The sequence below is a fragment of the Hemitrygon akajei genome, chromosome 1, assembly GCF_048418815.1.
Source record: "Hemitrygon akajei chromosome 1, sHemAka1.3, whole genome shotgun sequence".
Lineage (NCBI taxonomy): Eukaryota > Metazoa > Chordata > Chondrichthyes > Myliobatiformes > Dasyatidae > Hemitrygon > Hemitrygon akajei.
In genome coordinates, this window is record NC_133124.1 from 152,307,568 (window position 1) to 152,334,273 (window position 26,706).

At 38.1% G+C, this 26,706-nt stretch overlaps 1 protein-coding gene across 14 annotated transcripts in view; it reads right to left on the minus strand.

Annotated features, from left to right (window-relative positions):
• The window catches only part of fam49bb (family with sequence similarity 49 member Bb), a 208,726-nt gene that overhangs the window by 30,010 nt on the left and 152,010 nt on the right, over positions 1-26,706 (minus strand). For all 14 annotated transcript variants that reach the window (XM_073052909.1, XM_073052939.1, XM_073052946.1 and 11 more), the window contains 2 exons: positions 12,914-13,035; positions 12,112-12,217 (listed from right to left, as the gene is read on the minus strand). In XM_073052909.1, coding sequence (XP_072909010.1) covers positions 12,112-12,217; positions 12,914-13,035 — 228 coding nt within the window. The remainder of the gene's footprint in view (positions 1-12,111; positions 12,218-12,913; positions 13,036-26,706) is intronic.

Genomic DNA, 26,706 nt, shown 5'->3' on the forward strand with positions numbered 1-26,706 from the left:
GGACCAATTTTATCCCTTACTATCCTTTAGCTCTTAATATACCTGCAGAAGCTCTTAGGATTATCCTTCACCTTGACTGCCAAAGCAACCTGATGTTTTCTTTTAGCCCTCCTGATTTCTTTCTTAAGTATTTTCTTGCACTTTAAATATACTCCTCAAGCACTTTATTTCCTCCCTGTTGCCTATACATGTCATACATCTCTCTCTTCTTCTTTATCAGAGTTCCAATATCCCTCAAAAACCAAGGTTCTTTATTCTTATTCACTTTGCCTTTAACCCTGACAGGAACATACAAACTCTGCACTCTCAACATTTCTCCTTTGAAGGCCTCCCAGTTACCAACAACATCCTTGCCAGAGAACAACCTGTCCCAATCCACGCTTTTTAGATCCTTTCTCATTTCTTCAAATTTGGCCTTTTTCCAGTTTAGGACCTCAACCCGAGGACGAGATCTATCTTTATCCATGATCAAATTGAAACTAATGGTGTTATCATCACTGGAACCAAAGTGTTCCCCTACACACACTTCAGTCACCTGTCCTAACTCGTTTCCTAATAGGAGATCTAATATTGGATCCTCGTTAGTTGGTACCTCTATATATTGATTTAGAAAACTTTCCTGAACACATTTTACAAACTCTAACTCATCTAGACCTTTAACAGTACGGTAGTCCCAATCAATATGTGGAAAATTAAAATCCCCTACTATCACAACTTTATGTTTCCTGTAGTTCTCTGCTATCTCTCTGCAGGTTTGCTCCTTCAATTCTCACTGACTATTGGGTGGTCTATAATACAACCCCATTAATATGGTCATACCTTTCCTGTTTCTCAGCTCCACCCATATGGCCTTGGTAGACAAGCCCTCTAATCTGCCCTGCCTGAGAACTGCTGTAACATATTCCCTGACTAGCAATGCCAACCCCCACCCTTCATCCCTCTGCCTCTATCACATCTGAAACATCAGAACCCTGGAACATTAAGCTGCCAGTCCTGCCCCTCCTGTAGCCAAGTTTCACTAATGGCTATAACGTCGCAATTCCATTTATCAATCCACGCCCTCAGCTCGTCAGCCTTCCCTACAATACTCCTCGCACTGAAATAGACACACCTCAGAAGATTATTACCACCACACACAACCCTTCTATTGTGATTTTGCATGAACTTTTAATATAATTTATTTTTACCCCTGCTCCACTATCAGCTCTGGCACTCTGGTTCCCATCCCCCTGCAAATCTAGTTTAAACCCTCCCCAATAGCACTAACAAACCTCCCTGCAAGGATATTGGACCCCTGTAGTTCAGGTGTAACCTGTCTCTTTTGTACAGGTCCCACCTGCCCAAGAAGAGGTCCCAATGATTCTGAAATCTGAAACCCTGTCCCCTACACCAGTTCCTCAGCCACATGTTCATCCTCCAGAGCATCCTACACTTACCCTCACTGGCACGTGGCACTGGTAGCAATCCTGAGATTACCACCCTCGAGGTCTTGCTTTTTAATTTCCTACCAAGCTCTCTATACTCACTCTTCAGAACCTCCTCACTCTTTCTTCCTATATCATTGGTACCGATGTGTACCATGACATCTGGCTGCTCACCCTCCCACTACAGAATGCTGTGCACGCGATCAGAGACATCCCTGACCCTGGCACCTGGGAGGCAACAAACCATCCAGGGAGTCTCTGTCACGACCACAGAACCTCCTGTCTGTACCTCTATCGAATCCCCTATCACTACCGCTCTCCTCTTCTTCCCCCCTCCCTTCTGCACTGCAGAACCAGACTCAGTGCCAGAGATCAGGCTGCCACAGCTTGTCCCAGGTAAGTCATTCCCCCCCCCCAACAGTATCCAAATCGGTATACTTGTTGTTGTTGAGGGGAACGGCCACAGGGGAGCCCTGCTCTGCCTGCCCTTTCCCCTTCCCTCACCTGACGGTAATCCAATTACCTGTGCGTTGCTCCTTTGGCGTAACTGCCTCCCTGTAGCTACTATCTATAAACTTCTCATTCTCCCGAATGATCCGGAGGTCATCCAGCTCCTGTTCCAGTTCCCTAACACGGTTAGTTAGGAGCTGCAGCTGGATACACTTCCTGCAGGTGTCGTTGTCAGAGACACCAGAGGTCTCCCTGACTTCGCACATCCTGCAAGAGGAGCATTCTAACATCCTGCCTGGCATTCTCTCTATTCTAAATGAACAAAACTTACCGGAACCTGCCCTCGCCTCTGCCTGTTCACGCCGAAGCCTGTTGAGCCAAAGCCGTCCCACTCTGCTCACTCTCACTCCGCTGCTCACTCTCAACGCTGCCTGCTGTAAATGGTGCTCTTTTTTTTAACCTTTGGCACTCTACGTCACGTGCCTACGCAGTCTAGCCTCCTTCTCCAATCAGTGTAAAAGAAAAATGACCTCCCTCCGGAATTCCTTCACTCTCAGCCTCTTGCTTCGATTTAAAACAGAGCATTGAAAAATTCCTCTCCTTTTTAAACCTTTGGTGCTCTACTTCATGCACTTGCACACTCTAGCCTCCTACTTAGAACAAAACTATTGCTACTAGATCACTCATGACCAGCTCTAGAGTCAGTCAACTATACAGTCTAAAAATACATTTTTAAGTGAAGCTACTTTGTGGTGTCGCCAAAAGTGCAACATGTACAAAACCCTTTACATAAATAATGTAATGTATACTGGGGAATTTATCTTGCTTTATTTAGGATCTACATCTTCACACTGAAAAGCAATTTATCAGAATGTAAACATTTTATTGAATGTTATTTCTCCGTTATCACTTCTTAAAGTCTTTATCTCTTTACTGCAGTTACCACCTCATAATGCCATTCACCCAAGGTTTAAGTAAAGTACAATAAAACATCATCTAAGTGTTCTTGGGGTTGAGGATGACTTATTTCCATATGTGCTTTGGGAACTTTTGTGACTGGTGAGATCCAATGTGGGAACACAGAGACTTTACTGCATCAGGAGCTCAGTGGAGGTGAGTGGATGATCTGAGAACTGATACATTCATTCAATACACACAAAATGCTGGAGGAACTCAGCAGGCCAGGCAGCATCTATAGAAAAAAGTACAGTCGACGTTTTGGGCCAAAACGTCAACTGTATTTCTCTCTATAGATGCTGCCTGGCCTGCTGAGTTCCTCCAGCATTTTGTGTGCGTGTTGGTTTCCAGCATCTGCAGATTTTCTCTTACTTGTGATATATTCATTCCACCATTTAAACTGAGCAGCTGCATGCTCCCAATGAAGGGGCTTGAGGTTTTTCCAAATGACATTCCGAATGCTTCCCCAAATAGAATGGTCATGTGCCCAGGATTCCCATGAACTAGTGGAAATGTTAAAAACCTTTCCCAAGGAAGCCTTCCGAACACCCTCAATATTGGTTCCATTCTCCATCAGGTAAGTGTTGATGTGATGGGAGCTTGGAGTTGGAATCATAGAGCATTGCAGTATAGAAACAGGCCCTTTGCCCCACCTAGTCTGTGCTGAATGATTATTCTGCCAAGTCCCAGTGATCTACACCTTGATCAAAGCCCTCCATACTCCTCCCATCGATGTATTGATCCAAACTTCTTTGATAAGTTGAAATTGAACCCACGTCAGCATTTCTACTAGCAGCTCATTCCACGTTCTCATTATCCTTTCATATTCCCTTTAAATATTTCACCCTTCACCCTTAACCCATGACCTTTAGTTCTAGTCTCACCAAACCTCAGAGGAAACACAATTTAACCTCAGCTGAATGTTCATGTCTAGAGCATGTTGTTGGGCATCCATATGCCCATTGGAGACACCGGGGTATAATTAGAGCTTTGATGCTGGTATTCTGGCCTGAAAGGGGAAATTTACTTTGATTGGCTTACTCAATCAGTGGACTTTGGAGCAGCTTGCAAAGACAGCACTGCTAGTGCTATTCCAATGCTTTGAGATACTTGCCATAGGTAGTCCATGTCTCACAAGCATACAAGGCAGCAGAAAAGTACAAACTTCACACTAGGTTTCAGCCCTTAATTTTAAAACATATTCACTCATGTGGCTAAGGGCTATGTTGGCATGATGAAGGCTTGGGTGAATTTCATCATTTATATCTGCCTTTTTTTTTAGAAGTGGTAGGAGATACAGGAAGAAGCTTATTTCCGCTAAGATCTCACTATGGACATTAGTGGGAGGAAGGTTAATAGAAAGAAAGGGAGTTTCTGCTATTACGAGAAGAATTCCTCTTGCTAAGAGTCATTTGTCACTTTATCATTTCCTGTCAGTCACCTTATGTACAGATAATCCTGCACCTAGCTCCACTTTATATTCATACGGCAGACACAATTTTAAAGGCTCTCCACACAGCTTTAGACCACCTGGATAACACAAACACATACATCAGGATGCTGTTCATCCACTATAGCTCAGCATTTAATACCATCATTCCCACAATCCTGACTGAGAAGCTGCAGAACCTGGACCTCTGTACCTCCCTCTGCAATTGGATTCTCGACTTCCTAACTGGAAGACCACAATCTGTGGGGATTGGTGATATATATCCTCCTTGCTGACAATCAACACTGTGCGTTTAGCCCACTGCTCTCCTCTCTATATGCACATGACTGTGAGGCTAGGCATAGCTCAAATACCATCTATAAATTTGCTAACAATTCAACCATTGTTGGTAGAATCTCAGGTGGTGATGAGAGGGCGTACAGGAGTGCGATATGTCAACTAGTGGAATAGTGCCGCAGCAACAACCTGGCACTCAGTGTCAGTAAGACGAAAGAGCTGATTGTGGACTTCAGGAAGGGTAAAACAGAGGAACACATACTAATCCTCATAGAGGGATCAGAAGAGCAGAGAGTGAGTAGCTTCAAGTCCCTGGGTGTCAAGATCTCTGAGGATCTAACCTGGTCCCAACATATCGATGTAGTTATAAAGAAGGCAAGACAGCGGCTATACTTTATTAGGAGTTTCAAGAGATTTGGCATGTCAACAAATACACTCAAAAACTTCTATAGTTGTACCGTGGAGAGCATTCTGACAGGCTGCATCACTGTCTGGTATGGAGGGGCTACTGCACAGGACTGAAAGAAGCTGCAGAAGGTTGTAAATCTAGTCAGCTCCATCTTGGGTACGAACCTACAAAGTATCCAGGACATCTTCAGGGAGTGGTGTCTCAGAATGGCAGAGTCCATTATCAAGAACCCCCAGTACCCAGGGCATGCCCTTTTGTCACTGTTACCATCAGGTAGGAGGTACAGAAGCCTGAAGGCACACACTCACTGATTCAGGAACAGCTTCTTCCCCTCTGCCATCCGATTCCTAAAGGGACACTGAATCTTTGGACAATACCTCACTTTTAAAAAAAAAATGCAGTATTTCTGTTTTTGCACTTTTTAAAAATCTATTCAATATACGTAATTGATTTACTTGTTTATTTATTATTGTTTTCTTTCTCTGATAGATTATATATTGCATTGAACTACTGCTGCTAAGTTAACAAATTTCACATCACATAGCAGTGATAATAAACCTGAATCTGTTTCTGAATTAGTCCAGGTATATGAGCTAATCTTATGTATATACAGCCACACCAAAGCAGTTACTTATACACTGTGTGTTTTATAACATCTTCAGAACAGCTATACAACATTTTAGGAACAGCTTCTTTTTAGGAAAAGGGAGGAGGTCCTGAAGAGAGAATATAGGGAGTTAGACAGAAAGCTGAAAAGAAGGATCTCCATGGTAGTTATCTCTGAAATGCTGCCTGTGCCACATGCCAGTGAGGGTAAGAATAAGGTGATTTGACACATGAATGCCTGGCTAAAGAGTTAATGCAGAATGCAGGGGTCCAGATTTATGAATTATTGAGATCTCTTCTAGTGAAGAAATGGCCTGTACAATAAGGCCGGGTTACACCTGAACTAAGGGGGCAGCAATATCCTTGCAGACAAGTTTGCTAGAGTTATGGGAAAGGGTTTAAACTAATTTGGCAGCGGGAAAGTTACTGGATTGATGGGATGAGGATGGGGCAGTTGGTATACAACCAAATACAGTGTGTCAGGAAGGATATACAATGATAGGGCAAAGTTGCAGTTAGTAGGACAAGTTAAAGTGTAACGGGGGCCGAAATCAAAAAGAGTGCTAAAGGCATTATCTTTGAATGCTTGGAGTGTATGGAATTAAACAGATGATTTTGTAGTGCAAATAGATTGGCAGGTATGATGTTGTGGACATCTCTGAGTTGTGGCTGAAAGAAATTCTTAGTTGGGAGTTTAACATTCAAGGATAACATTGTATCAAAAGGACTAGCTGATAGGCAGAGGGGTTGGGATGGCTCTGTTGGTAAAAAATGAAATTAAATCCTTAGAAAGAGATGATATAGGATCAAAAGATGTAGAATTCTTATGGATAGAGTTAAAAAAAACTGCAAGGGTAAAAAAACTCTGATGGAAGATATATACAGGCTTCCGAACAGTAGCCAGGATGTGAGGTACAAATTACAATAGGAGATAGAAAAGGCATGTAAAAGTGACAATGTTGTGATAATCATGGAGGATTTCACTATGTGGGTAGATTGGGAAAATTAGGTTGGTGCTGGATCTCAAGAAAGGGAATTTGTAGAAAGCTTACGAGATGACTTTTTAGAGCAGCTTGTGACTGAGCTACGAGAGCAATAGCAATCCTAGACTGGCTGTTACATAATGATTCAGATATGAATGGAGAGATAAAGGAACCCTTACAAGGCAATGATCATAATGCAATAGAATTCAATCTTCAATTTGAAAGGTTGAAGCTAAAATCAGATGTATCACTACTACAATAGAGTAAAGGAAATTACAGAGGCATGAGAGATGAGATTGCCAAAGTTGATTGGAAGGGGGCCTCTTACTCAATGTTAGCAAGACCAAGGAGCTGATTATCGATTTCAGGAGAAGGAAGTCAGAGGTTCATGAGGCAGTCCTTATCAGAGGAGAAGCAACTTTAAACTCCCTGGTTTTATCATTTCAGAGGACCTATCCTGGGCCCAGCACATAAGTGCAATTACAAAGAAAGCACGACAGTGCCTCTACTTCCTTAGGAGTTTGCCAAGACACTGCATGACACCTAAAATTCTGACAAACTTCTGTAGATGTGTAATGCAGAATATATTGGTTGGCTGCACCAGAGGTAGTACTGAAACACCAATGTCCTTGAACAGAAAATCCTACAAAAGTAGTGAATACAGCCCAGTCCATCACCTCCCCAGCACTGAGCACATCTACACGTAGCACTGTTGCAGGAAAGCAGCATCTATCATCTGATGTACCCACCATCCAGGTCACTCTATCTTCTCACTGCTGCCATCGGGAAAAAGGTACAGGTCTCATATCACCACGTTCAGGAACAGTTACTCTCCCTCAACCATCAGGCTCTTGAACCACATGGGATAACTTCACATGCCCCACCATGGAAATATTCCCACAACTAATGGACTTGCTTTTAAAGACTCTTCATCTCATTTTCTCAATATTTATTGCTTATTTATTAATATTATTATTTTCTTTTTGTTATTTGCATAGATTATTGTATTGTGCACTTTGATTGAATGCCCAAGTGCATGCAATCTTTTATTGATTCTACTGTGGTTATTATTCTATTATACATTTATTGGGAATGCCTGCAAGAAAATGAATCTCTGGGTTGTATATGCTGACATATATGTAATAAATTTACTGTGAACTTTTGAACCTTTTTGAACACTATTAGGGATGATGGCTGGTGTTTCTGGGGAAAATTCAGAAGGTGCAGAAAAGATAAATCAAAAAGATAAAGTGGTATCCTGAAGGGAGAGAATGAGGGACCACGGCTGACAAGGGAAGTCAAAGACAGCATAAACACAAATGAGAGGGCATATAATATTGCAAAAATTAGTGAGAAGTTAGAGGATTTGGAAGCTTTATAAACCAACAGGTCAACTAAAAGAGCTATAAATAGGGAAAAGGTGAATTATGAAGGTAAGCTAGCAAATAATATAAAAAAGGATACAATTTTTTTTCAGATAAATAAAGAATAAAATAGAGATGAAAGTGGGTTTTAGAGCACTGGAAAATGACTTTTGAGAGGTAGTAATGGGGGACAAAGAAATGGCAGATGAACTCAATAAGTATTTTGTGTCAGTCTTCCCTGTGGAGTACACTAGCAGAATGCAAGAACTTCGAGTGACGGGGGCAGAAGTGAGTGTCATTGCTGTTACTAAGATGAAGGTGCTTGAGAAACTGAAAAGTCTGAAGGTAGACAAGTCACCTGCATCAGATTGAATACACCACAAAGCGTTGAAAAAGGTAGCTGAATAGATTGTGGAGGCATTAGTAATGATCTTTCAAAATCAATAAATTCTAGAAAATAGGACTGGAAAATTGCAAACGTCACCCCATTCTTCAATAAGGGAGAGGCAGAGAGGGAGGATGGCATTTGTTTCGATTTTCAGAAAGCAAGATACTGCACATGAGGCTGCTTAACAAGGTAAGAGTTCATGGTATTACAGCAGAGATACTAGCGTGGATAGATCAGTTAACTGGCAGGAGGCAAACAGTGGGAATAAAAGGGGCCTTTTCTGATTAGCTGCTGGTGACTGGTGGTGTACCTCGGGGCAGTGTTGGGACTGTTTCTTTTCACATTACTGTATATATCAATGATTTAGATGAAGGAATTGATGGCTTTGTGGCCAAGTTTGCAGACGAAGTTAGGTGGAGGGGCAGGTAGTGTTGAGGAAGCAGACTGTCTGCAGAAGACCATAAGAGATAAGAGCAGATTAGGCCATTCAGCCCATTGAGTCTGCTCTGCCATTCCATAATGGCTGATTCTGGATACCACTGAACCCCACACAACCATATCCTTTGATGCCCTGACCCATCAGGAAATGATCAACTTCCACCTTAAATTTACATGCAGACTTGGCCTCCACCGCAGTCTGTGGCAGAGCATTCCATAGATCTACTACTCTCTGGCTAAAAAAAATTCCTCCTTACCTCTGTTCTAAAGAGTCGCCCCTCAATTTTGAGGTATGCCCTCTAGTTCTGAAACATCCTTTCCACATCCACCCAATCTAGTTCGTTCAACATTCGGTAGGTTTCAACTTAGCTGCCAAACAATCTTCATATATATTAACCCATTCATTCCTGGAATCGTCCTTGAGAACCTCTTTTGGACTCTCTCCAATGACAACACATCCTTTCTGAGATATGGGGCCCAAAACTGTTGACAATACTCCAAGTGCAACCTGACTAGTGTTTATAAAGGTTCAGCATTATCTCCTTGATTTTATGTTTTATTCCCCTTGAAATAAACAGAAGGGCAAGACGAAGGAACACATACCAATCCTCTTAGAAGGATCAGAAGTGGAGAGAGTGAGCAGCTTCAAGTTCCTGGGTGTCAAGATCTCAGAGGCTCTAACCTGGTCCCAATATATTGATGCAGTAAGGCGGCAAGACAGCAGCTATACTTTATTCGGAGTTGGAAGAGATTTGGCATGTCAACAAATACACTCAAAAACTTCTATAGTTGTACGGTGGAGAGCATTCTGACAGGCTGCATCACTGTCTGGTATGGAGGGGCTACTGCACAGGACCAAAAAAAGCTGCAGAAGGTTGTAAATCTAGTCAGCTCCATCTTGGGTACTAGCCTACAAAGTACCCAGGACACCTTTAGGGAGCGGTGTCTCAGAAAGGCAGCGTCCATTATTAAAGACCTCCAGCACCCAGGGCATGCCCTTTTCTCACTGTTACCATCAGGAAGGAGGTACAGAAGCCTGAAGGCACACACTCAGCAATTCAGGAACAGCTTCTTCCCCTCTGCCATCTGATTCCTGAATGGACATTGAACCCTTGGACACAACAACACTTTCTGTTTTAAATATACAGTATTTGTTTTTCCACATTTAAAAAAAATCTATTCAATATTCATAAGTGATTTACTTGTTTATTATTTTTATTTTATTTATTTATTTTTTCTCTGCTAGATTATGTATTGCATTGAACTGCTGCTGTTAAGTTAACAAATTTCACATCACATGCCAGTGATAATAAACCTGATCCTGATTCTGATATTGCATTTGTCTTCTTTACCACAGACTCAACCTGTAAAGTAACTTTCTGGGAGTCCCATCACACCTCTGATGTTTGAACCTTCTCCCCATTTAGGTAACAGTCTGCACTATTGTTCCTTTTACCAAAATGCATTATCATATATTTCCCAACACTCTGCCATCTTTCATCTGCCACTTTTTTGTCTGTTCTTCCAATTTGTCTAGGCCCTGCTGCAATCGCATTGCTTCCATAGCACTACCTACCTCTCCACCTATCTTCATATCATCTGCAAACTTTGATGCCACAAAGCTATCAATTCCATTATCAAAATCATTGACAATGTGAAAAGTAAAAAAATCAAATCAAATCCTTAGAAAGAGGTGAGACTTGTTTGTGTAATCATGCTTTCAGGGCATGCTTCTTATTAATTTCAATTCTTCCTTCACTGTGAAAGAACTTTGCTTTATTTCAAATTAGGTTACACATTACCCATTAAACTTATGACCTAATTTTACCTTCATAATTCATCACACAAAACTCACTAACAGATGAAGTATTTTTACCTTAATTAATAATTTTATTAAATCAAATTTCTACAAATAATTATCAACTAAAAGCTCTTTTCTATTTTCTCTGGAGAAGCCAGGGATTTGACTAAAATTGATTTCTTGATACAAGTTATAATTGTTTTTTGTTTAATGCCTGAAATCCAAAATTATTCTAAATTTGCTGCTAAATTCTAAACATGCTGCATATATACACTGATTACATTCCTGAACAGAAAATACAATATTACATTCCTGAATACAAAACACTTTAAATATTCCATTCACTAGCAAGTTAATAAAATACATGCAATATTTATCATGCATGTCAGTGGGTGGTGCTTGAAATGACATTTAATGTTGAATTTTGGTGTGCTTGCATCTCCACGATAGCCATTAGGTGTCACTGCACACAAACATTCCCAATCTTGAGCAAGAGTACAACAGTTATAAATATGTGAATAACTTTTTTGGAGCTTCCTTCCACAATACGGCTCATTTAAATGAATCAGTTCATTTTCATCATTTACTACTCCGTGATCTTTCACCTTATTGCGAGCATTTTCTTTGACAATACAATGGATTCTGGTTAACTGGGCTATCGACTAATCAGGGCAGCCACTTATTTGGAACTATGCTTAAAAATCAAAAACTAATTGAGAAAATAGCCGGGATTCCCTTTATTTAATTGGAACATTGTGCCACTTAATTGGGGCAGGAGACTGGTGCTGAATGTCAGTCACATGCCCTTGCATGATCATTAGACACTACACAGTCCTTAGAGTGAACAGTTTTTAAATAGAATCAGTTGCATGTGTATGTGTTCAAAAAACAGTGACTTTTATTACTGATAGTTGGCGAGAAATAAACATTAAGACAATTCAGAACTGTTTTGTTCACTGCAGTTTCAAGTATTTAGGCTTGGCGATTCCAGAAACAGCTGGGAGTGAAGATGAAACGATTTCACTAGGAACCTAGTGAATTAGGAATTATGAAGAACTTGAAGGCATCAACAACCATCTTGAATGTACAATGAAAATGAAGATTTGGAGGATGCAATCATTGAAAGCATTGTATTTGGCAGCCCATTATCTCTACTAGGTGTCGGTCCTGATTTTGTTAACTTACAGTAAATTGAAAGAATTTCTCTGTCTGCAACTATTACAAAATAATAGCTTTATAGTATTGGTAGTGTACTAATTTGCTCTGCATTTCATTTAAATGTATAATCTGTTACTCATGTTTGCCTTTTTAATATCCTTTTAACTATTTCCATAAAACTTCAGCTAATTAGGGTAGCTGCATAATTGGGCCAAAATGTACTACAATGTGTCCCAATTATTAACTGTTTGTCCACAAATCTATATATCATTTTGTTCACAATCTTACTCTTCTCATTATTATTCTGAATGAGTTAAGACAAATAAATCCCATTTGATAACGAAACAAAGAAAACTAATAAAGTGCCACTTTGAGTCCCATTTATGATCCAAAGCAAAATTTTATACCTAATCTCTGGGAGAACTCGTAGAACTTCTTTAGCTTTCCTACTAGTGGACATACTGCACTCCATGCTTTTTCTTGCAAACTTTCATCACTTGGATGCTGTATTGCCTTTAATAAAAGAGAGTTATTACTTTTACACCATTGAAATATAACTACATTCATCATCTTAAAACAGAACAAAAGCCAATCAGTAAATTGGCTGTGCAAGAACTAAGATGGAATACTAAGATAGCTTAGAAGAGTTTATTCCATGATCACTATATTTCTAGAGATCTATCATAATTTAAGAGAATTTTATGAATGCTTTCTGTACCAGAGTTTGCAGGCAGATGAAGTTCAGACCTTGGGCTGGGTGGCACAGAAGCATTGCAACATTTTCAGCTTATCTGTAATGCACTTTACAATTTAGCAGGCAAGCTGAAAAATTGAGCATGCTTATATAAGCTCTTGTAAATGTTGTTACACTACTCATATTGCTATTTAGAAAGTGTTTACTTCTCTCCTTTACAATAAATGATATAATAAAATAGTCGCTGTCTTGGATACATTACAGTTGTGAATGCATTACATAAACCAAGAGACTTTATCCTCCTACACAAAATAAAAGTCTTACTTTAGTCTGGGACAGATGTAGAATTTGACTTTAGAGCTTGCCTATTGCTGAGAAAGGAACTGTTTCTGCACATCAGTAGACATTCCAAACTATATTTAAATTTCCTCTATACATCTTGCGTTATGAGACCTATAAGCATCAGAGCTATAAGCATTTATTGACCAAAGCAAAAATGAAAAGCAAAGGAATACCTCTCTTATTTCATGTCCTGCCCCTCTGTACGATTGTAGATCATCCAGAATTCCCTCTGCATCCTTTAGCACTACATTCACCTGATTAAACACTTCTCTTTCAGCTTCTGTAGGCTGTGCATCTGAACATTAGGGTGCAAGTATTCAGTATAAACAGAATTAAATATAAAAAGCTGGTTAAAACAAGTATAACTCTATTGTTGTATTTATAATACTGTGAAGTTAATGTTAAAAAAAACTGTGTATTTTCCATTTGGATTACTGAAGTCTGAGCTCCACTATAAATTTGTACACATTTTAATGTTTATTTGAGATCACAACCAAGATTTGAATTGGAGGTGTTCTATGTAAAACTAAAATTTAAATACCTTAATCCAAACCATAATTTCAGGATAAATAAATTGTTGGTCCACATCTTGAATACCAAACTCAAAATGTGAAAAACGTTAAGTGGTGAGTAATAAGTGCTTGCATGCTTTATGAACCTAAATATTAGAATTAAAATTTGAAGTACAGAGATTAACTATATTTTCGATTATTATATTCATATTCTGATTTTAAAGTAGTATTATATCCTAAGCACATCATAAGAGGTATTATGACAAAAGACCAAAACTTATTGAGTGGGGTGATAGGAAGGAGTGTATTGAAAGGAGTGAAGAAAAATAGGGAATTTCAGAACTAAGACATATGGTAGCTAAATGCATGATCAGCAGTGGCCACACTAAAATCACAAATGTTTAACAGGACAAAATGATAGGCATGTAGATAGCCCAGAATGTTGTATGGCAAAAGGAAAGGATTTGGAGGAATTTGGAATTAAGAGTGAAAATTTTAAAAGACTGACACATTGTTTTACAACTTGGCCAAAGGCATGGTTTGTGTTCAGGTGCATGAAGCAGGTTTAGGCTGATCTCAGGTTTACAGAGGGTGGAAGTTTGGAAGCCAAACAGGAGTGCCAAAAAAATCTTAAAGGTAACCAAGGTATGAATAAGCCATTCCAACAGCAAGGAGGAAGTACCTAATTCTATGAACATGGGGTTCAAAGCTCATCTCATTGGATTAATATGATAAAGATTGCAAAGAGTCATCGTTCAGCTTCAGAGCTAAAAGGTATTAATGGCTAGGAAATAGAATATTTAATTAGAATAGAATAAATTGGATTCAGTTATCCCAGCATTCAGCTGAAAGATTTTTGTGCTTTCCCAGATATTATCAGATAAAACTAGATTATCAGGACTGACAACTTGGCACAATCCAAATGAAGTACATACAGGGAAGAATTACATCTTGTCAGCACACATCTGTAGACCATGATATTTCAGGATAATGTTACTGAGCAACAACATATCGATAAAATTAAGAAAAAGCTAAAAAATGTTTCCTCAGAGGATGCTATAGGTAAAAATATCAGAGCAGGAACAGAAACTATTGTTAGTGTTTGTGGCTTAAAATTAGAGTGAAGAATAAAATCAGGCAAGTAAAGCTCCAAATAAACAAACAAGGATGAAGATATATTCAAGGCCTGAGTCAGCTTCCAAGGAGTTTGAAGAAATTAGCAGCAACATTAGTGTTTGCACAAAATTCAAATATGATGGTTGTAGTCTTGCTACTGTATAACTCGGGGAAACAACAGCTCATTCGGGAGATAATTAATTAAGCAGTGTGACACTTCAGATAGTGGAAAGATCAAGAAGGGGATGGATCAATGAAGGATAGTATCATCAGCATTGGGACTATGTCAGGAATTAATCTTCTTAGGAAAATAAAGGTGAAGCCTTTGGTTCTTGCTAAAGTTGCTGTAACTATAATCAAATTGGCAAGCACTAAACAGGCAAACACCAAACGAGCAGAAACAATTTTAATGAGCTAAACAGTGGAGGGCGAATGTTTGAGAATGCTTTGGTTAACCATGTCAAGGACAGTGCTCAGGTGAAACAACTAGGATGATTTCTCACAATCACAGTTACAACACTGGATGTTGATTGTGACTTTGGTAAATGCTGTCTTCATATTTTAGCAAGGACAGAATCCAAACTGGACTGATTCAAATTCTAGCAAAGTCTGAGGGTACAGATTAAGAGGTTATAACTTACAAAATGACCCAAGAAATAAAAGTGGAGATGGGGCAGTATTTGCAACAGATGCTTGTGTGTGTTCTGCGAGCAGTTTCAACATCGAAAATAGACAAAGAAGTGGATAAAAATGTCTGAGAAGAAGTCAACTGTTTTTAAAAATCAGCTAACATAGTGCCAAGAACAGGATAGATTTGGGTTTCATGAATTACAAATTATGAAGCAAAAGTTGTAGGATTATTTAACTGACCTTAAAGATCAAATATGGCAACACATTTCCTTAGGTGTACAGTAAATCTACATTAAAATGTTGACCAAAATACTTCAGACCAGATCAGCTATTTTTATTACACACAGCAATCTCATACAAGTTGACAATAGTATTAATTTAATTTTGGATGTGTACTTAGAGTCAGTCCAAACTGACGTTGCGATACAGATAATGTGCACTTGCCTAGTTACCATCCAGATCCTTGGTTGAATACTGCTCCACAGAAATCCTTCTAGTCTAAAATTAGTAATCTTATCCACAATGGCAGTTAAGGTAAAAGGGAGAAATTTAGCAAAAATGGCATTACCATCTTTAAATCTGAGAATTTATTTTTTTTAGAGAAAGCTTAATCTGATCTGGGATTTGAATGTTACCAGAGAACTGAATGAAAGATGAAAGCTGAAGTTTAGATACTCATTAACATTTATCTAATGAATACCATCATTCTTCTGTAGGAAAAGTAAAGATTTAAACATCCAAGGTAAAGTATAAAATAGGAATTTACATGCAAACAGCACATTCTGGTAAAATGTATCTTCCATCAGATAGCTGGTAGATACAGGACAGGTGGAGGAATGTGCCATTACTGAGTAAAATATTTAATATGTTCAAGAGGAAAAAACTATCTTTCTCATTGAAAATTTTATAAATGGGTATATTAGATAGGCAATAGTTTCACCTCAAACTTGTATCTCAACACAACAGTTCCATATGAAACATTATTTTAAATCATGTGAGATTAAACATAAAGGAAAATCTACTATATCATGAGCTTACTAATGTTTTTCAAAATAATAGTTGTGTTTTCCTTAAAATCTTGATTAAATATGAAACTTGTAAATATAGCAACTAGTGCTAGAAAGGTTAATATCAAGGATGCAATTATAAACTGAAGCTTGCAGTTATTATGATGGAACTAAAATTACAATAGTTCATAAAAGTTTGATCTTTTGGGGAGTTAATTTGTATTGAGGTTAGAGTTTCCTCTATTACCCAAGTCTGAAACATTATAGTACAAGACAAATTTTGCAACTCAAGATGATCCAGTAGAAATTCAACAGAGCTCATATCAGTACTGCTGTTAAGTTCAAAATCTCATTAGTCTAAACAGTCATGGTTTCTTTGCAAAGAAATAAAAAAAGAGAATTGAGGTATATCAAAAATCAGTACTCTAAAGTGCAATAATTTACTAGGTTAATGAAGAACCAAACGTCTTTTGCTGGAACTTTTACAAAATCCCCAATGCATGGTATCCATAAAAAGAGCAGTTAATATTAAGTGATTTACTGTTTGTTTACTTGTTCACATCTTTCTGAAATACATTCAATTTAAACTTCCTGAATCATGTCTGCAGCAGATGGAGAAAAACAATAAATTGCCAGCTTCATAGGATAATCCCAATCATTTCCATCTTCCCCTTATTTTGATTGCTTAGTGTGCACATTAAAAGAAAAATACACTAATACTCAATGCAAACTTTTTCCTAAAGGTGTATCAATGAAGGAGTTAATCTGCCTGTCTAATAAATCTCTGTTCGTAAGAGAAGTTTGGATAAGTACATGGATTGAAGAGGTATGAAGGGCTGTGGTGCAAGTGCAGGTCAATAGTTCTAGGCAGTATAATAGTTCGGCACAGACTAGATAGGCCAAAGGGCCTGTTTTTATGCTCTTTGATTCAATGACTCAACGTTAACCTGAGCCTCAAAGTTGATTAGGTGGCACATGCAGTGAGGAAACTACTGTCCTCAAATGAAAATTAATCTACAAAATACAAAGTCTTTATTTTTATTCAGGTATTGTTACTGTACCTTAGAAGTATTAACTGCATTACTTCACAGCAGGAAATTATCAATGACGCAGAAATCAGCTCAATGGGCTGCAAATTAAACTGGCACAACAGCTGTCCAGTTGGCAGTGTAACCAAGGAACTGAGGCAGTGCCACAATGGCTTAATGCATAGTGCTTTGAGTGCTAAGTGAGATATGGGTGATCAGAAATGCATTTCATGGATTGACAGAATCACAACTCGCATTTCTAGACATACTTAAGCTAGATCTATCCATCAGTAAATTTATGTCAAAACTCTGGCAGGCATCAAGCTTGCAAGAAAATGGATTCCAGGGTGGCATTTGGTTACATGTGCACACTTTGGTCATAAAGTTAACTTGGAACATTTTTGGGACAAAATAACGAAGCATAATTTTGTCATTTTTAGAAAATATAAGGATGTCAGAGGTAGGTTTTCCATACAGAGAGTGGTAGGTCCATGGAATGCACTGCCAGGGATGGTGGTAGAAGCAAATACATTATGGACATTTAAGTAACTCTTAGATAGGTACATGGATGACAGAAAAATAGATGACTATGTAGGAGGGAAGGGTTACATTGATTTTACAGTAAGTTAACAAGGTCAGCACAACATAAAGGCTGAATAGCCTGTACTGTGCTGTGATGCTCTATGTTCTAAAACACTGTTCATAAATTAACCTGTAATTACGGCCCTTGTTTGTATCTTGCTTAGTACTATGACTTTCCATATTATTGGGTACATATAATTGGCCAATGATTGTTGTCATACAACTTGCTCCTAATCCTGCTAATTATGTTACTTTTATTTGTCAAGTCTTCTGGAACAGGTCAAGCAATCTTTTATTCCTGCTGTAATGAAACCACCTTTCAGAGAGGCTCAAGACATGATTATATAAATTTTATGTTGAAATTTTCAGTGGAATGTAGTTCCACACAAATCCAAGTCTAGTAAAGACACACAACATTGGAATATGTGCCATTAGATGTAAATCTTGCTTTGTATTTCCAATTTTATTTGTAGCTTTTCTCAAACATTTAGTTATTTACTGTTGAGATTCTGTTGTTCACAAATAAGACATTTATAAATTTACCAACTTTAAAAGGAATTCAAGGCTCTATTAAAGTAGTATTTTTCTAAATTTCAAAACATAATATATTAAACAAAATATACCCATCTATCACTCTACTGCCTATGAATTGGCATAAGGCTTTCAGAAAAAAAGAAACACTTTTTTGCAAATAACATTCTTGTAAATGGGTAACTTAAATGATGTAGTAGTGTAAATGCTCCATTGACTGAACAAATATAATTCTTGGTCACTTTTTAGCAGATTCATAGTCACAATGAAGAACTCTACTGGATCATTAATGTAAATCATTACATCAGAAATTTTATTAAAAGATTAGATTTTCCTTCTTTAGAGAAAACTGATGTTCCTTTGATCATAGGATTGTAGGAATAATGCTCAATGTCTCGATTGATAATTGTTTTCTGTAAATAACACTCCAAAATTAAACAGCTAACAGAAGACAATAACCAACACAAGGATAACTTTAAGGTACATAATTGCAATTATGATATTTTGTTCAAAAATAACCACCCATAATATGGATATAAAATTAAAAGCAAATGGAAAGCACATTGCCCTTTGTAATTTAAAACAAATGTTGCTAATGCAATTAACATGAATGACAGTAATGATAGTCAATAGGGCTGTTGACCGAAGTTAGTAACAACTGGCTTACATGTAGTACTCTGGGGAAAACGTTACCTCCACTGGAACAGCAGATATTATGTTTTTTGGCACTTTGAAAAATTTTACCAAATAATTTGATTTTGTGATTACACAAGAATGATTCTTACATTTTCAATGAAAATACCAGTCAGAAACAATGCAGAAGTCTGTAGAATATATGCACAATAAGCAGCTGCAGATTAAAACTATATAATACAACATACAAAGGAATCTAAGCTCAAAGTAAATTTATTATCAAAGTAAATATACTGTATGTCACCATATACAACCCTGAGATTCATTTCTTATGGGCATACTCAATAAATCCATAATAGAATAATAACCATAATAGAATCAATGAAAGACCATACCAGCTTGGGCATCCAACGTGTTCAAAAGTCAAAAAGAACTGGGCAAGTAAAAAAAATTATAATAATAAATAATCAATAAATATCGAGAACATGAGATCAAGAGTCCTTGAAAGTAATTCCTTACATTGTAAGAATACCTCAATGATGGGACAAGTGAAGTTGAATGAAGTTATCCTTTTTGGTTCAAGAGCCTGATGTTTAAGGGGTAATAACTCCTCCTGAACCTGGTGGTGAGAGTCTTGAGGCTCCTGTACCTTCCTCCTGATAGCAACAGCGAGAAGACAGCACGTCCTGGATGGTGGGTGTCCCTGATGACAGATACTGCTTTTTTTGCGATAATGCTTCATAAAGATGTGCTCTATGGTGGAAGGCTTTGCCCGTTTGCCAAATATTTAGATGTCATGATTTAGATGTCTTTGCGAACTCCTAACTAAGTAGAGGTGGTGCTGTGCTTTTTTCGTAATTGCACTGCATGCTGGGCCCAGGACAGGTCCTCCAAAATAATAACACTGAGGAATTTAAAGTTCCTGACCCTCTCCACCTCTGATCCTCCAATGAGGACTGCCTGAGGGGTCTCTGGTTTCCTCCTCCTATTATCAATAATCAGCTTCTTGGTCTTGCTGACAATGGTTGTTGTTACGGCACCAATCAGCCAGATTTTCAATCTTCTTCCTATAAGATGATTCATCGCCACCTTTGATTTGCCCCATGACACTGGTGTCATTAGTAAACTTGAATATAGCATCGGAGCTGTGCTTAGCCACATGGTCAAAGTGTAAAGCAAAAGAGCAAGGGGCTAAGCACACAGCCTTGTACACTCTTCAAACTGATATAATAAGATTCAAATAATGACAGTTTCAGGTCTAATTGCAAACAAGAACAATCATTGCACTAAGTTTATGAAATACATATGCATTTAACATACAGAATAAAGCATCATTCTGCTGTAAGCCAAAATTAAATACAACTTCTCATCTATACTGAACAAGGACAAAATAGAGATTTCTGTAAATCACTTTAGTCTTATTTATATATAGGGATTATAGTCAAATAATGCAAATTGAATAGACTAATAAACCAGTCTAATAGCGCAGCAAGAGTCAACACATTTAGTTCTTTTGTCATATTAAAAAGACCTGATGTAGATTGGGAGACCGCTTTGCTGAGCATCTACAGTCCATCCGCCAGAACAAGCAACATCTCCCAGTGGCCACCCATTTTAATTCCACTTCCTATATCCATCCATGGCCTCCTCACTGTCGTGATGAGGTCACATTTAGGTTGGACAAACAGCACCTTGAATTCCATTTGGGTTGCCTCCAACCTGATGGGCTGAACATCGATTTCTCAGACTTCAGGTTATATCGCTCACATACCCCCCCTTCACCATTTCCCATCCACTTTTACTCTCTCACCTTATCTCCTTGCCCACAATCACCTCCCTCTGGTGTTGCTTCTCCCCTTTTCTTTCTTCCATGGTCTTCTGTCTCTTCCATCAATTAACTTCCCAAGCTCTTTACTTCATCCCTCACCCTCCACGTTTCACCTATCGCCTTGTGTTTCTCTCTCCCCTCCCCCACCTTTTAATTCTACTTCTCAGCTTTTTTCTCCAGTCCTGCCAAAGGGTTTCGGCCCAAAATGTCGACTGTACTCTTCATAGATGCTGCCTTCCCTCTGAGTTCCTTCACCATTTTGTGCGTGTTGCTTGGATTTCCAGCATCTGCAATTTGTCTCATCTTTTTCATCATGGCTGATCTACTTTCCTCCCAGCTCCAATCTTCCACCTCCTCTCCGTATCAAGAATCAGGAATCTATTAATGTAGATATAACGTAAATATAGCTGACTTGGCCTCCACAGCCACCTGTGACAACGAATTCTACAGATTCGCTACTCTCTGGCTAAAGAAATTCCTTCTCAGCTCTGTTCTAAAGGGATGCCCTTCTGTTCTGATGCTGTGTCCTCTGGCCTTAGACTCCCTCACCATAGGAGAGATCCTCTCCACAGCTACTATATCGATGCATTCAACAGGTTTCAATAAGATTCCCCCTCATTCTACTGAATTACAGTTAGTACAAGCCCAAAGCCATAAAAAGGTCACCATACGGATAAAGCCTTTCAACCCCGTATTCATTTTTGTGAACCTTCTTTGAACCCTCTCTAACATAAGCACATCCTTTCTTAGATAAGAGGCCCAAAACTGCTCGCAATATTCCAAATGAGGCATCACTAGTTCCTTATAAAGCCTTAACATTGTAATCCTCTCAAATGAATGCTAACATTGCTTTTGCCTTCCTCACCACCAACAGCAAATTAAATTTTAGGGAATACTGCATAAGGACTCCCAAGTCCCTTTGCACCTCAGATATTTGAACTTCCTCTCCATTTATAAAACAGTCCACATTTTATTTCTCCTACCGAAGTGCATGACCATACACTTCCCAACACTGTATTCCATCTGCCATTTCTTTGCCCATTCTCCTAATCTGTCTAAGCTCTTCTGTAGCCTCTCTGCTTACTCAACACCATCTCCCCCTCAAGCTATCTTCATATCATCCACAAATTTGGCCACAAAGCAATCCAAATCATTGATATATAATGTAAAAAGAAACTGTCCCAACCATTCTGACACCTGTGGACATTAGTCACCGGCAGCCAATCAGAAAAGACTCCCTTTATTCTCACTCTTTGCCCTCTGCCAATCAATGATTTATCCATGCTAGTATTCTTCCTGTAATACCATGGGCTCATAACTTGTTAATCAGACTCATGTATGGCACCTTGTCAAAGGCCTTCCGAAAATCTGATTACACAACATCCACCAATCTCCCTTGTCTATCCTGCTTGTTATTTCTTCATAGAATTCCAAAAGATTTGTCAGGCAAGATTTTCCCTTAAGGAAGCCATCCCGACTTTGGCCCATTTTGTCATGTGCCTCCAAGTACCCCAACACCACATCCTTAATAATCAACTCCAATATCTTCCCAGCCACTGAGTTCAGACTAACTGGCCTGTAATTTCCTTTCTTCTGCCTCTCTCCCTTCTTGAAGAGTGGAGGGACATTTGCAATTTTCCAGTCCTTAAGAACCATGTTCAAATCCATTAATTTTTGAAAGATAATTACTAATCCCACCACAATTCCTTCAGCCACCTCCTTCAGAACCCTGGGTGTACACCATCTGGTCCAGGTGACTTAACTACTTTCAGACCTTTCAATTCTCAAGCACCTTCTCCCTAGTAATAGCAACTTCGCTCACTTCTTGACACTCTTGAACCCCCAAGCATAATGCTAGTGCCTTCCACAATGAAGACTGATGCAAAATACTTAATCAATTCATCCACTATTTTGTTGACCCCTATTACTACCTCTCTGGTATGTACTCTCATCTCTCTTTTACTCTTCATAAATCTTAAGAAACATTTGGTATTCTCTTTATTACTACGGGTTAGCTTACTTTTCTATTCCAACTTTACCTTCTTTATGATTTTTTTTAGCTGCGGTCTGCTGATTTTGAAAAGCTTCCCAATTCTCTTAACTTCCCACTATTTTTTGCTCTATTATATAGATAGATAGATAGATAGATAGATACTTTATTCATCCCCATGGGGAAATTCAACATTTTTTCCAATGTCCCATACACTTGTTGTAGCAAAAACTCATATGCCCTCTCTTTAGCTTTATGTTGGCTTTAACTTCTCTTGTCAGCTAAGGTTGCATCATCCTGTCTCTAGACTACTACTGCTGCTTTGGGATGTATCTATCCTGCACCTTTCAAATTGCTCCCAGAAATTCCAGCCATTACTGCTCTGCTTTCATCCCTGCCAGTGTTCTCTTCCCATCAGTACTGGCCAGCTCCCCTCTCATGCTCTGTAATTCCCTTTATTCCACAGGAATATCGATACATCTATCTTTAGCTTCTCCTTCTCAAATTGCAAGATGAATCCTATCATATTATGATCACACTGTGTTCTAATGGTTCTTTTACCTTAAGCTTTCCAATCAATTCCAGTTCATTGCTCAAGACCCAATGCAGAATAGCTGATTCCCTAGTGGCGTCCACCACAAGCTCCTCTAAAATGCCATCCCATAGACATTTTAGAAACTCCCTCTCTTGGGATCCAGCCCCAACCTAATTTTCCTAATCTACCTACATATTGAAAACCCCTTGACTATCGTAACATTGCCCTTTTGATATGCCTTTTCTATCTCCCATTGTAATTTGTAATCCACATCTTTGCTACTGCTTGGAGGCCTGTACTGTAACTTCCATCAGGGTCTTTCTACCTTTGCTTCTTCTTAGATTGACCCACAACAAATCTACACTTTCCGATCCTGTCACTTCTAATTATTTGATTTCATTTTTTTAAACAAACAGAACCACTCCTCTGTCTACCTTCCCGTCCCTTTGATACAATGTGTACCCTTGGATGTTAAGTTCCCAGCTATAATCTTCTTTCAGCCATGACTCAATGATGCCCACAACATCATACATGCCAATCCATAACTGTGCTACAATTTCATCTACCTTATTCTGTATGCTGAATGCATTCAAATACAACACCTTCAGTCTTGTACTCATCATCCTTTTTGATTTTGTCCCCCTTTTACATTGTGGCTTATCCTGTTGACCGCAATTTTGCCCTATCATAAGTCCATCTTTGCTAGCCATCTCATTACACACAAGCTCTGTTTGTTGACCAACTGTCCCATCCTCAGCCCTAACACTCCGGTTCCCACCCCCCCTACCAAATTAATTTAAACACTCCTGAACAACTCCAGCAAACTTACCTACAAGAATATTAGTTTTCTCCTTGGATTCAGGTGCAACCCATCCCTTTTGTACAGACCATACCTCCCCAAGAAGACAAATATTTTAAATTAGTATTATACGATTTTCACAACCTGTGATTCCATCAGATTCCATAACCTATGGACTCTCTTAAGGACTCTACAATGCATGTTCTCAGCATTAATTATTTATCTATTTTTATTTGTACAATTTGTCTTCTTTTGCACATTGGTTGTTGGTCATTGTGTATAGTTTTTCATTGATTCTATTGTATTTCGTTGTGAATGCCTGCTAGGAAACGAATCCCAAGAAAGTACACATACTTTGATAATAAATTTTCTTTGCAATTTAACTCTTAAAAATTTACCTTTGAAATCAGTAAAATGCAAACAGAATTTTACTTTCTGGAGCTCTTTCATGTTTGCATATATCTGATTAAACTTTTAGATGTTTCTGTGAATACACTCCGGAGTAATATCCATGTGGCTTATCCTTATAGCAACAGAGAGGGCTGAAGTTTCAGAAGTGTAGCAGATTCTCAAATTCTCAATAATACTTCCAAAGGAATAGGTATTTAAGCTAGATTCCATAAGCAAAAGAAGCGACAAAGCATGCTAATCCTTCAATGGGTGGAGCAGTCAAACATTTGAATACTTTGTTAATATAGCGTATGGGTAAATGACTGCATGATTGCGGTCAGTCAAGTAAAACAAAACCCCTACAGATCTCAAGTTGATTATGCAATTGATTCACAAATCCAATCCACTGTTCAAATCTGGAACTAACAGTAATCCTTCTAATATCCTATTGGACACCTGCAACCCCAATTCTTCCGAAAGAGAAATCTTCAGTATATATTGCTATAGAAGAAATTTTAATAATATGTAGGTACACAGCAAGTCAGATTAGTTTGCCCAAACTATTAATATAGTTTTTGAATAGCGGGCCTCACCTCTGAAAAGAATACGTCAAAAATAGTATTTCAGCAATTACATGCAATTTGTTGCCATCTTTGCTGTAGAATCTGTCCTCCAATGTTACTTAATGAAATTTAACTCATCAGCAAATAATACTGGTGTAACCCTACAACATAATTTTGTAAAAGTATGATCGAGAGCTATCTAGGATTACAAATTTTGAGTTTATGTGGGGCAGTTTCAAAATTATTCAAGCAGAGCAGAGAAGATTGTCCTTCAGTGCAGCCAGATTGGTGGGAAAGAAATGGAGAGAAATCAATGAAAACTCATTATTTCTTACTTTCTACATGCTGCACTAATGGACTAGTGAACATTTGAAATTTTATTAGGCAAATAGTATTTAAATTTGGTGAAGACTGTTTGCAATAGAAATTATCCTGGAGTAAACAGTAATTGCAAAACATAAAATACAATTCAGAGCAATGTCAATCAATGCACAATTAGTTCCACTCCTTATTAAACATAGATAAATAATTTTCTTTCATCCCAGTCCTAAACATAACAATAAATTATGATACAAACAAATCTACAGAAAACAAGCAGCAATGTTGCTACAGTTCACAAGGTTATTATAAATCACTGATGTTGCAAAATAAAAAGTACAAGCACCATGCTGTTAAAGACGTGAGTGATGGTCTGCAAATTATTTTTCCCACAATAATTCAGAGAACAAAATGCAACTGGAAAAGCATCTCCTTTAAGTCAATGTATTAAAATGAAGCTGCTCATACATCTATCACAGAAAGTATGTGACTCCCCTGCTTCAGCATTTAGATATTGTCCAATAGAAGTTCCAAATCAGCCCTATCAAATTCATTACAAATTCAACATTAAGATATGGCAGAACATCATGTAGCAGCAAAGGTCATAAACTAAACATATTTTGCCAATGAGCACAACTACTCAGCATGTATAAATAATTGTTTTGGCGTCGAATTGTGGGAGTGTCTTCCATTTAATTTCTTTATTTATCAAAAATACTTTTCACAGAAACAGGTTCATTGACACAACTAGAGACCCAAAAGAGACAATGACAAAGAGTAAAATCTACATCAAATTACCTTTGCCAAGTGTACTACATGGTGCCTGCACTTCACAATGTTTTGCCACAAACTTAATAGAGATATTCTAAAGTAGATGCAATAAGCATTCAAATGCAGTCATCAGTATACACTCTATGTTCAGGAAGATTACAAAGAAGCATTTAAACAAACATCAGCAACAAGGAAAAAGAGGCATGAAGCTCCAAAGCTAATATGCATTGCATTTTATATCAGCTGTTTGCACAGCATGCTTTGTACGTTTTTGCAAGCCAAGCTGCAAAGATGCAAGACTAATTAAATCAAGTGAAAATGATTAGATGAGACTGACTGGATGACATGTTGAGACCTACACCAATTTACTTTGGACTTTGAACTACATATGTCCCAAAAAAAAGACTTGTTTTCTTTTTCATTGCTCTTGCATGATATGGAATTGTGTATAAAATCTACAAAAGGATGGCACCATCTAGTTCTTCCATGAAACTAGAAAACTATTCCTAATTAAATACCAAAATGACATTAAATACAGATTTAATAGTACCATACCAAAAAAAATTAAAATTATGGATTGATGAGACAAATTAGATAAAAATATAAACAGAATTTCTATAAATATGGTTTGCAGAAAAATTAACTGCACACAGAACTTTTCTCTTTATTCCAATGCATAAAGAGAACAAATTTCTTTAAAATAAAGCAACAATTTAGCCCTCCACATTCACCA